The 12,590-nt window shown below is 35.1% G+C and overlaps 1 protein-coding gene across 4 annotated transcripts in view; it reads left to right on the top strand.

The window, feature by feature from the left end:
- The first annotated feature begins 1,273 nt into the window (after positions 1-1,273).
- Positions 1,274-12,590, top strand: part of LOC136990026 (uncharacterized) — a 43,533-nt gene continuing 32,216 nt past the window's right edge. Inside the window, exon 1 of one of the 4 annotated variants that reach the window (XM_067288352.1) lies at positions 1,274-1,292. Coding sequence is in view for 1 of the 4 variants with exons in the window: in XM_067288354.1 (XP_067144455.1) it covers positions 3,031-3,060 (30 nt within the window). In the remaining 3 variants the exon portion in view is untranslated. Of the gene's footprint in view, positions 1,293-3,027; positions 3,061-6,450; positions 6,549-12,590 lie in introns of those variants that run through there. The other 3 variants (XM_067288354.1, XM_067288351.1, XM_067288350.1) reach the window with 3 other exon arrangements.

The raw sequence follows: 12,590 nt of genomic DNA, 5'->3' as shown, positions 1-12,590 counted from the left end.
TAAATTTTGGTAGTTAGAGGTCGATGGGGTGGGGAGATAGGTGGAATCAAGTGTCGCATCTCGAATGGGGTCGGATTTAATGAAGATTTTACTTGTTATTAGCATTTACAATTTTGTTGTTTGTTTTTAAATAAACTTCCTTTCTACCCTGAAAATTTGTGATGTTAAAATAACTAATTACATAAAAAGTTTTTAAAATATCATAACAGATGGCGCCATACACAATTTTTTAATTTTTTTATTGCCGGGGAAAGTTACGCAACTCTTTGCCGAATGTTTTTTTACGGAGATACGTCTGTTGTAAAATGAAAGTAGTGTTAATTAAAATGTCGTAAAAACTTTATTTTTGTCTGTCAGGTTTTAAATTATTTTGAATATTTTTTCCTATACTTGAATAGAGTTAACAATACTTTCCTTATCTCTAGTGAGATTGATGTGTATTAGAGGGAATTGTAAATTTTTCCCTTTAATTAAGTTACATAAGAGGAAAATTTATTCATTTTTTGTTAATTTTACAATAAAGACTTATTTATGTAAGGCTAGAGATCGAGAAATAAAGAAACAAAACAAAAATAACATGTTAATTAATATTTATTAATCATATTTAAATGTATTTTTTTCAATTAATTCAAGTGTATAGTCGAATATATAGAATATATACGATGATTTATTGGCTTTAAAACAATAATAAGAGCAATTGTTTACAAGTTGTATCCACTGTTACATGTAAACTGTCTCTTCACTAAAGCAAACAGGAATATATCTTACATAAAAAGATAGAAAATTATAGAACAGAAAGTGTATTATACAATAAAATTACCCTTAAACATCGGTTTAATTAATATAAATATTTTACGTTCAATTTTAAGTGGAAATTTCTACGTTAATTTAAATATAGGCCCTATGTAAGTGCGTACGGAATTCTGTATTGAACTACACTGGGAACTGTGTATTGAAAGCTTATTTCCGATAAGCAACAATACATTATTCCTTTGAATTTATTTTAGTGTAACGAAATTATTGTGGGACGTTTAGATTTTTATTTTTTTGTCAGCTGACAGGAAACAAACTTTCTAAAGAATCACCTTGGGTCAAACACGATACACGAGAAATATAATCACGTGTTCGAATCACGTGGATTTTATGGCTTACTGCCATCGACACAAACACTAAATTTAGTAGAGATGTTTTATGTGTGGTTTGTGTCCAGCTAACAATAAACCACGAGTTCCAGATCATTATAAGAAATCACTTCGGTTCGAGGGCCTGCTATTTATACACGTAAAACTCAGGTAAATATCACAAAAGTTTTTTTATCATTTTTATTACCCTCGAATGAAATGAAACGCCCGTAACTAATCACATCATGTATCCGTTAAACTTTGCCAAGAGACTATTTAATATTTACAAAATTTATTAATAGCCCGTTCCCGTGGTATTTGCAGTTCTTAATTAGTTATTTAGATATGTATCTAAATTCTCCAATGAATTTTTATTACGCGAACCTGTTACAATCTGCTAACGTAATAATTTTTCTTAGAGAAATGGGCACACCCTTGCTAACATTATTCCAGAACAATCGATCTTTACACATCCCATAAACACATTGACAGCTTTAATCTGGAACACGCTAAAATAATGTAAATGTTCTGAATTGTTTCTTACATTTACAGCACGCAATTTTTGAAAAAAATTAAATGTTCCAGTTTCATTTATTGGAATTGTTCTACACTAGTAAAATCATTCGATCATCTTTATGGCATAATACAGTGTAACTTGTTCAAAACGGAAACCTGCCTGAAGGGAAACTGTACGGTACCAGTCCGGTTTTCGCAGGAAAGAGAAAAACTAATTTGCCAGCTGGTACGTCACGCGTATCGGTGACAGACAAACAGTTACTGTTAATAAAGCCATCTTCTAATACTCTACTGCTATTAAACAATTAAACACGCGGCACGTCTAGGGCCTCGGAGACGGGGAAGTTGGGAATTTTTCCCGTCCGGGGGATATTTAGTCATTCCTATTCCTACGAAACTAACGTTATTTACTAACAGAGAAGAAAATCTTTAAGAGTACGTATTCCACGTGTTCAAAAACAGAAGATTAAAGGGGCCCGCTAAGAGGCAAAAGCCACTGACTCTGTCCGTAGGGCCCATACAACTCTTGGCGACCCTACGTTGCAGCACCGCCACGAAACCCAAGCAATCATTTTATTACAATAATAAACGTGATAATGCATTATCGAGTAACTGAGTAATTCTAAGGTAATTGAGTAACCTCCTCCGAAAACCAGGGGCACGTGCCTGAGTTTTCACCCAATCTGCCTCCAAGTACTGTACCATTCCCGAAATCCAGAAGAAGTGATCGCTAGTTGTGTGACGTCAGAGAAATTAAATTAAGTATTCCGAAATAAATATACACGATATCGATGTATATTAAATTCTAGTTTTAGAACTTATAAAAATCTAGAACGAATATTAAACGTGTAAGCTTTTTTAATAATATAAAACTAGATATTTGAACTTGAATGGACGAGCATATTGATTTATACTATATTACACAATAAATATAACATTTGATCCCGGAAACAAACGCGATACGAGTATAACTGCTGTTTAAATGTCGAGTTGGTATGGCGTATCTAGGGTTTTGAGAATATAGGTGCTATTCCAGCAGATTCGGGGAGCCTCCGTAGTTCGCAGCACGTTACTCAATTACCCTACATTACTTTATCATATTTATTATTATTTTAGAGTAACGTAACTGACGGTTTTGGTGTCACGAGGGCGCTGCATCACCGTAAGCGCGCCCGCGGATACGCCTCCCCCGTAGTGTGTTGAAAGTTTTAAATGTAGAATAATAACATTTGACAATTTAAAATTTGTTAAAAACGTCGACGGGAGTAACGGCCGCTCGGGGGTCCGTTATTTATGGGTTGTTTGGCTAAGTTGGCCATCCTACGATAGATGGCGTCGTATTCAATCACTAACGCTGCGTGTAAGTGTCGTTGTGGGAATAGGTGGCGATGCCATGAACTGTCACCGTTACTTTCTACCAAAGGTGAGTTAATGATGTTCGTGTGTTATCGTTTAATCGCCTCACGTATAATATAAATAAACAAGGTTCGTTTAATTACTTTTATTGGCAAGAATACTTGGGTTTAACACTAAACACAACGGGTTACTTCCAGATTGCTGTTTTTTAAGTTTAATTTTAAATTTTAAAAAATTATTTATAATTTATGGCATTTAAATGGTAGTTTTCTGTGTTCTCAAACACTTATATAAGGTTAAACCCGTGTAAAAATAATATATTCCATTTAATTGTAACTTACACATATCTAATTAACATAGGCGAAAATATAACGTGTGTATAATTACGGATTATTTAAATATGTTTATAAAAGTAATGGGAAGTTTATTAAATTAAGTACATTATTCTTTTATCTCGCTATTTATTTACACCATCGAATTAAATTTGAAGTGAATTGTGCGTTTAAAATATTCATAAAATTCGCGTTTATATAAGAGCGCAAGCTGCTTTTATGCTCGTATCGTAAGGTTTTTGCTTATAATTTTAAAGATTTTCCCAAAAGTTCATTAAGAAATTCCAAATCTAAACTTTAAAAACTTTTAAAATTTATACGTGGAAGGGAATAAAATGCACTTTTTTATGTAAGTAAATTTAGATTTTTAACATCATTTCTAATTGTCGAAAAATTAATGATAATTAGATATATTATACAATACGGTGGGAGTCTGCAGAGGGGCAAGCGTCCCACGATCGAGTAAAAAAATTCCACAAATAATCGTAAAACTTCACACCCTACACCACGGGGCGCTTCGATGCAACACTGTATTACATAATCTACTTGTGAAACGACACCCAAAATTGGATAATTAAATAAAAATTTATTGATGTAATTATTTATTTCCAAGCTTTGCCCCCCGCTGGAAAAATTTCTGCGGACGTCCGTATATACAGTATAATATGTACTGTAAGTAACAATACGTAAGTAAGACCTGTCCAAAACGGAAAAAAAATCTGCAAAACGGAGCGTTTTTTGTTTAAAAAAAAACCTGTTTAAAACGGAAACCTGCCAAATCCGTATTAGGCTAGTCCTCCACTCGCGTTGTGCACTTGTGTTGGAAACAACGAGTTTTATTTTTGCCAGTGAAAAATCGCGCGACTAGAAATGGCCTAGCCTTAAAGTTGTAAATTTAAGCGCAGTGAAATTTAATTTATAATTTAAATACCAAAATAAAAATATTTTGGAGAGAAACGTGCAAATTTTTGAAGTTCGGCTACGAATGGTCTCGGAGTGGTGCTAAAGATAAGCTTCCTTTCAGCCTGCCGTCGGAAGATTTCGCGACTAAATTCATATAGGCCTATACATTGATAAAAGTGTGTAAATATTCGTAATTTGGCTGGTTTAGTTTGGCTGTAATTACGTTCTTAATAATAAGAATTTGCACCAGTTACTATATTACTTTACATTATTCGTGGCGAGAAACGATCGGTTTGACAGCTTCGTTAGAAAATATTCATGGGCGGAATTTTTATGAATTACGAAATATTTAAATTATTTATTTATATAATGTAATTTGGCCACGGTTTAGAGGATTCTTTCGCGTAATCGTGTTTTTGTTTTATTAATTACGAGGCGAGAATTGCCTCCTTGTGTCAAAAGTGCCCAAAAAATAAGCATCTGCTAGCAGAATTTATTCTTTTATACGCTTACTAATGTGTTGTACGACCTGACGCAATCAAATTTTTCGGCTATAATCTTTCGTATGTACAGTGAAACCCGCGTAATCCGAAATGGCTCGAACTACATAACGGAATATTTTTCCTTTTGGCAGGTTTTACTATACCAATAATTCAGACAGAAATATATAAAATAAACTTATTTTTTAAAAAATTTTCAACGAGTTGGCATATTTTAATGCAGAAATTATCTGGAAAAACAAACTCGCTGCCTTGAACCGTGAAATAATTTAAGATAGGAATTGGTGTAAATATTATTTTAATTTGTTACTATAAACATCGATTAGCAGCGACGAGTTGGAAATCATTCGATGAAAAATATGGCAGATATATTTTATTAATGATTCTCTCCGAGAATGTAATTGAAACCAGAAAAAAGAATTGCCAGCAGCGAGTTGCGTAACTTTCCCGGCAAGAGTTAAAATTCTGTGTGGCGCTATCTGTTGCGATATTTTATATAAAAACTTTTAATATTATTATTTTAAAATAGCAAAAAGCTTCGTGTTCTGGAGATAGATTAGTCTTACAAGAAATTGTAAATGCTAATAACGAGTAAAATCTTACTCAGACCCCACTTACGCGATTACCCCTATCTCCTACCCCTTGACCTTTAACTACGGTACGTCAATCCCCTAACCCACAAACTTCCCTGCAAAATTTCAGAAATTTTTGACCAAAGTAATGACACGAAAACCTGCATAAAGGGGAAAATAGGAAGGTAGTGCTTACTGTGTAAAAAAAACCTGTTCAAAACGGAAACCTGCTAAACCGTACCAGTCCGATTTACGCAGGTTTCGTTGTATTAAGCTTGGGTGAAGAAAGTCGTGCTCCCCCCACATACCTATAGAAAGACCCCTCTATTGTCGGTGAATTAAAAGACATTACAAAAAAACAATTATTATGTTCGTAGAATTTTGTTTGGTGTACCTTCTTTGTTTTTGGATCTATGTTTATCCTGGAAATTGAAAAACCTCGTCTACGTCACAGAGAAAGAAAGGTTTGTACTAAAACATGCTGGAAAATTGCCAGTACAACTACAACAAGCTTCCTGCGTAGAAAAAAAACCGTATTTAATAAAGAAATTGAATTAGAAAACTGAATACAATTAACAAATTAGAATAAAACTTAATCTTAAACGAAATAACCTACTCCGATGAATTAACAATGAATCGAAAAGTTTGCCTACTGTCGTTAATAATAAAGAAAGGTTTGTTTATAATTTATAAAAGCGCTTCGATTTTCTTTTCCTCTTTCTTAAATTCGTGCTAGAAAAGACCGAGAGAATACATGGAAGCCCGTGTCGCACCGTCCCGTTTCGGCAGGCCGTTTTAGACAGGTTTTACTGTAGTCCTCGAAGTAAACAGCCGACGACTAGAAATAACGTCGTGTGATCGATTTTTATCGAGTTATGTAACGGCTAAATCTTGAACGTAATTCCGATCGATAATTTATTGATCTACAAATAATCTATATTTAGTTGCGCGTCGAGTTGATTTTAAAAAAGAAAAAATCAATTTTAAAAGCGTAATTTTCAAATAACATTTAAATCGCTCTTCCTCCTCCGACTCGACGACTCCAAAGGTGCGTTAATAAGCCTAAGTGAAATCTAACCAATTACGATGTACGATGCGCATGCCTACAATATTTGGATAGTGATACTAATGACGTCAGTGTTGTCAATGGGTGTCTGCTGTAAAGTGCTGTAACTTTTGTCGAGGTCAAAGTGTAATTTTAACTCGAAGAATTAGTGTTTGAGGCGTAGGATGCCGTGTCCAATTACAGTAAGTTCGTTTAAGTTTTATTCCAGTTTAACTGCGCTGTCTAAACGTGATTGTTATGCTCGCTAGTGTTTTTCTTTTATTTCTTGTGTGGATCCCGATACACGTGCCTTATTAAAAATGTTTAAAAAATCCGCGAAAAGTTTGTATAATCCGCTAACAAAACACACTTTGTTTAGCGGTTATTTTTATCCCGCGACGTCACGGCCACACTAAATCGGAGTTAGACACGCATAAATTTTTATTGTTAACCATTTAGTTAATATATAATAGTAACTATTCCACCCCGAGGGATTTTTTACTTGTGTTTTTGACATCCATTCCGAATAATTGCTCGCCCGAATAAGGGCGTTAACGTAAAAAAAGATGTCTGCCCTAATTTCTTCTGAATATTTGCTATTTTTATTATGTTGTCGACTAAAATTAATTAGTCGGCACCCTGTTTAATTTATTAAAAAAAAAAGATGACAGTGAAATAATTCACGTAAACCTAATATTGTGTGTATCAATTCTGTACCCGTTCTTAAGGTAGTGTCCTACGAAACGAGGAAAGTCGTGCCAAAAATCCAGTTTATCTCTTTAACGTACCTCAAAATACCTTTTATCTTAATTTTAATTGTGTTTTTCCCAGTATAGTGTAACCTGTTTAAAACGGAAAACCGGAAAAAATCCTTCGGTATTAAAAAACCTGTTCGAAACAAAAAGTGGAAAAAAATATTGGGATTGTCTGGCAGTATTTCATTTTTCGTTGTTTTTAGTGTGCAAAATATAAGTAAACACAGCCACCCGTGTACTCGTAGAATTCCTTTTTTTTTTTCCTCGGTAGTAAACTACTTTAATTGGCTAAGCAATGCGGAACACGTGATGCAAAAACTGCGAATTTTATCCGCAGAGGGGTCATTTTAATCTATTCAAATCTGTCTTCGGAATCTAGAAATTACAATTAAACTTATCACGTTCCTAGCGTTAAAAATAAAACTTTTAAACGCTTTATTGACGTGTTAATAATTAAGAATCGGAACGGGAACCAAAACAGAATCTTGACTAAACGGAGAAAATATTCGATACTGTACTGTTCCGGTTTACACAGGTTTTATTACAACGTGAAGTATAAGCAGTACTTTGTTTTTGTTAATTAATTAATATAATATAAATAAATACAGCGAAACCTGTGTAAACCGGAGTCGTACGGTACCGAACATTTTTTCGATTTGGACAGGTTTTTACTGTATATACAGCACAATTTATATAATGTAGTAGAATAAGCAGTATTTTCTTATTTTTGCCGAATAATTGAGCGGAGGCATGAAATTATTCGTAAATAATGATTGAGACAAAAATATTGCTTGTAACGCGAATACAATACGATGATTCTTAACATTAAATTACAAAGTTGATAATAAAATTGTTCAGAAGATTAGAAAAAAATTGGGTGAGCATTTAGTTAAAATTTCCTACATTTTTATGGAATGGTTCCAACAATAAGTACGAGATTGTCACGTGACCAATTGTTTTATAAAATACTAACTGCGCGTGTCTGGCGTTGCTCGAGTTTAAGAGGGGTGGAAACCCCGACAGTATTTTTTTCTAGGGTGTCCAAGAGTGATGCGGAGACGTCGAACAGTATAGAACCCTTTACCTAACATATATACAGTAACGAAACCTGTCCAAAATGGAATCTTAATAAACCGGAAAAAATTCTTAGGAAAGAAACGATTTTCTGTGTAAAAAGCAAAGACCTGTTCGAATCGGAAATCTTGCAAACCGGGAAAATATATTCGATACCGTACGAATGCGGTTTACACAGGTTTTACTGTAACCAGAAGTATAAGCGGCATTTACTTGCTTTTGTTAAATAATTAATACAATAGAAATAAATAATGCGAAATCTGTGTAAACCAGACTGATACGGTAGTACCAGTCCGGTAACCAATATACTTTCCGGTTTGGCAGATTTCCATTTTAAACACAGAAAATGGTTGCGTTCCCAAAGAATTTGCATTTTTTCGGGTTCCGTTTGGGACAGGTTTTATATTAATTTTATTACGCCTTTGCGTTATTCGGTGCATACGACACGAGCATAAATGCGTTCAGCATGAGATATATTCGTTTATAATACTCTCTCTATATATTTTTAAAAAGAAATGTTTTATTGAGTTTTTATTTTAGGAACTTTCCTTACATGTACGGTGATTTTTCTTTGCCGTTTAATGTTAAAAAAATATATCGTAAACGACATTGGTTTCAAAAGTAGGATTTTCTTTTTCTTTTTATAAACTGAATTTAAAAATTCAATTTATAAAACGTAAATTGGCACTTAACAGTAAAATTTATAACGTAGAGTAAAACCTGCCTAAACGAGAAAAACGTTCGTTGCCATTCCGGTTTACACGGGTTCCGGCGTAGCTTTAACGTATACAATCGTCGTTTTGGGGTTATCTCGCTTTATTCCGATTGCAAAATTATCGGCCCAATCGTATTTAACTAAACTTTGTAAGAACATTTTCTTTAAATATCTTTATAAAGTCAATTACTCGTCACTTTATATATTTATTAATATTTATAAGTTCTTCGTACGTATACCTTAGACTTTATTTAAATCTACACGAGAATCTTGGGCTCGTATGGCAAATTAGCGTGAGAAAAGCCCTACAACCGCTGGTAATTTAATTCGGTCGAAGGGGCCCACCAGTTTCCCGGTGGATAAAACCACTTAACACTGGGAGTGCACTTATACCTCGTGAGTTAACTTCGCGCCGACGGGCTTTCTTCGCATTCCCGTAGAATATCCCGCCGACAGGCATTCCCCGGGCCATGGCTTAGCCGTATGCGAAGAACAGCGTGCGAGGAAAGTCCAGAATTCCGAGTAAAATTATTCGCTTAATGCCGAATAAAATATGTACAGCATTTACGTGGTAAGGATGAAATTTAGCAGCTGGTCGGTGAGCGAAAAAGTTGCCTCGACGGCGCGTAATTCTCGTCTCTATTTATTTTTCGAGTCGGCGTTGCCGCCCTTCCGGTTTTTCAATCGCATTACGTAATTTCCGAATTATTGGGATTTTCTAATTTTATTTTGAAATTATTTGATTAAGAAACTCGTTTTAAGGACACGTATTAATATCATTTAAGGAAGAACGTTGCTAGTAATTCGGTTAAAGTGTAAATCGGTTTGGCACGTGCAAAACGTTTTCGAAATAAATAAATAAATATAATAACTCGAATCTCGCGGCTTCAATCACGTAAGATCTGGTAATTCTAAGATAACGGTGACATTCTCCGAAAAAGAGGGCGCGTGCCTTGGTCTTCTCAAATTCCTGGATACGCCACGTATTTATTTGGAATTAAAACCCTTTATAAAACATAAAACTGTAATTAAAAGTACAGGAAATAGTACGAAAAGGTAGCGGCTGTAGGTTACAATGCTGTAAAGCCGTCGAGAGAAGGAGCTGAGGCGCGAGCGTGTGATCGGCCCCGAACGTCTGACGCAGTTGTCGAAATAACTGTTTAGGCCATCTTTTAGTCAACATACGGTAGAAATTTTATTATCCGACGGATAACCGCCTAACAGCATTGAAAAATTCATTTACAATCCACAATTAATACCCGATCTTCTAAGTACACTACTGTACAATCGACTGTTTATTCGCTGTACACTGCAGTGTTTGTGCTGCGCAGTACAGTAATAGAGACTTACGTACAGTACAGTACGTACTTCATTATGGCGGTAACTGTATTCTCTAAAACTGAATTTAGCGCTCTGGCGGTTAATTCCAAATATCTTAATGTAACTCATTTAAATAGGCTTTCCTTTATTTATTTATCATCAAATACAGTAAAATTTGGTTCTAAATTGGTCAAAGAAACTTTTTATTAATAACAAACTATTTGATTCGTCTCTGTCTAAATTAATTTATTTAATCTAAAAGTTTTGCATCCCGAGCTAAATTTCATTAAATTAAAGCGTATCTTTTAGATTATCCGAATGAACAATAAATGAGATGTATTTCGCGAAGCTCTAAGACCAGTGCTGTTCCGTTAATGACTGTTAAGTTTCTTTTTTACAAATGGCGTCCACCAGTGGCTCGGTGGATAGAAATCTCTGAAAATCGGTAGTTGCCTCGTGTAGGGGCTAGCTAGCCACTCGGAGTTTCCCGAGCCCGAGCACTAGCGCTGCGGACGAAGAGTAAACTCTTGCCTATTATATATTGATTGTATAGGTGCCTCTGTCGCATTCAAAGCTTTTCCCTCTACTTATTTCGTTTGTTTTTGTTCATTTCTTTTTAAAGGTAAGGGATCCGAGTCCCACTACTGTGTCAAACTTAACTAAAGGCCAATTTCTCACACAAAATCCTACGGTAGGCATTCCCCTCGACGCATCCTGCCCGTGTTGTTTTATCCCATTAAACCTCGAAGTATTCTAACTACGAATTTGTCGAGTTAAACGAAGAAAACTACAGCCACGGTGACATAAATTGCACTGGAAGTTGCGGAAAAGCGAGGCGATAATTTATTTGAGATCAGTTTATCATTAGTTGGTTGCATTTCACCTAGCCAAATTCTAAGTCCACACAAACCTTAACAACGGTGGAGTAGTATCGACGATTCTTTTATCCAGTCATCGATACTACTCTAGAACTAAAGTCTAGCAAAGAAAGGGAAAAAAAGCATCCGAGGTCATTGCAGTCGGATTAATCAACCGGAAAGATATAAATATTTAATGTATTTGATTGACTATTGTTAGTTGAATTAAGTGTATTTTATGTTTTAATAGAATAATTCGATTTTAGATACTGCACCCCTACAAAACTGTATTGTGTAAGCAAACACTCGACTTCCGAGTACTGCTACAATCGGTTGAAACTTTCGATATTTAATTAATATATTGTAATATTGTAAAAAAAGTAAGAAAAATTAATTTACATTAGAATTTTAATCAACCATTTACTAGTTCAAACTGTTAAATTCTTACGAACGATCGAGAGAAATTGTCGGCGGATTGGAAGGGCAACACTAGCCGAAGTCGTGTTTAATAGTTACGATCGACGAGATAGAAATAAATACATTTTGTAGTTATACACGGCAGAAGTTATATATATACACGCTAAACATACAACATAAATTTAATAATTGCGTAAAGTTATAGCCGAAACCACCGAACACCCAACGTGGGTTCGCGCGTGAAGTTTACCGGGTTTTCTTCACGTGCCTAACACTTAAATACAGTTTAAACGGGCGAGTTTTCTATACAAATCCTCCCCTTGCCTGGCCATAGAGTTACAGCAACGGCTCTTATATTTTTCGTAAAATCGAATTGTAAAATTGCAAAACGACGGATAACCGCCGGATAACCGCCGGCATTTTCGAAACGACGTCTACGCCCTCGGCACAATAGCTTAATGCGATCAAATGTATCTCACACTAATCGTACGATTTTACTTTTATATGTTTATCTCGGATTAGTAAAAGAATTAAACGTCGCGTACGCTTCCGTTTTCGAGAATTTTTGGCAAATGTCTCGAAAATGTTTCTGTAAAAAGCGATTAATGCAAAACTGCTGGGAATTTGTCCGAGCGCTCTCGCAAATAGACTAATCGTGTTCATCGATACTTACAGAGAAAAATGATTCCGCGTGTTAATAAAAATAAAATATATATAGGCTATATTAATTTAATACATCGAATAGCCAGGAAGTGAGAAGATGGTTTTATAAGAGTAAAATGGAACGAGGCAACGCCATCCAGTCACAAGCACTAGATACGAGAAGCGTGATGACAATACTGTATTATACCGCCACCGGCTTCCCGATTATAGGCTATTATTAACCATACAACTTTACACCTGACAATAATCGCCGTTAAATTATGTTAAATGCTATTTAGCAAGCTTTTCGAAAGAGCCACTAGATTAAAATTCTATAGTAAATAAGGCTCTCGGCCACTCGCGCTTATCGTCGTAAGGCCGGAGACACACCAGCCCGCGCCCATCACCCGTATCGGTGGTTAGTTGCGGGTTGGCGAGCAGTTTTCTGGACGTTAGTAACACTTA

The sequence above is a fragment of the Centruroides vittatus genome, unplaced genomic scaffold, assembly GCF_030686945.1.
Source record: "Centruroides vittatus isolate TY-2023 unplaced genomic scaffold, ASM3068694v2 scaffold_861, whole genome shotgun sequence".
Taxonomy (NCBI): domain Eukaryota; kingdom Metazoa; phylum Arthropoda; class Arachnida; order Scorpiones; family Buthidae; genus Centruroides; species Centruroides vittatus.
Note: the sequence above shows the minus strand (reverse complement) of the source record. Positions and strands in the feature narration are given on the sequence as shown.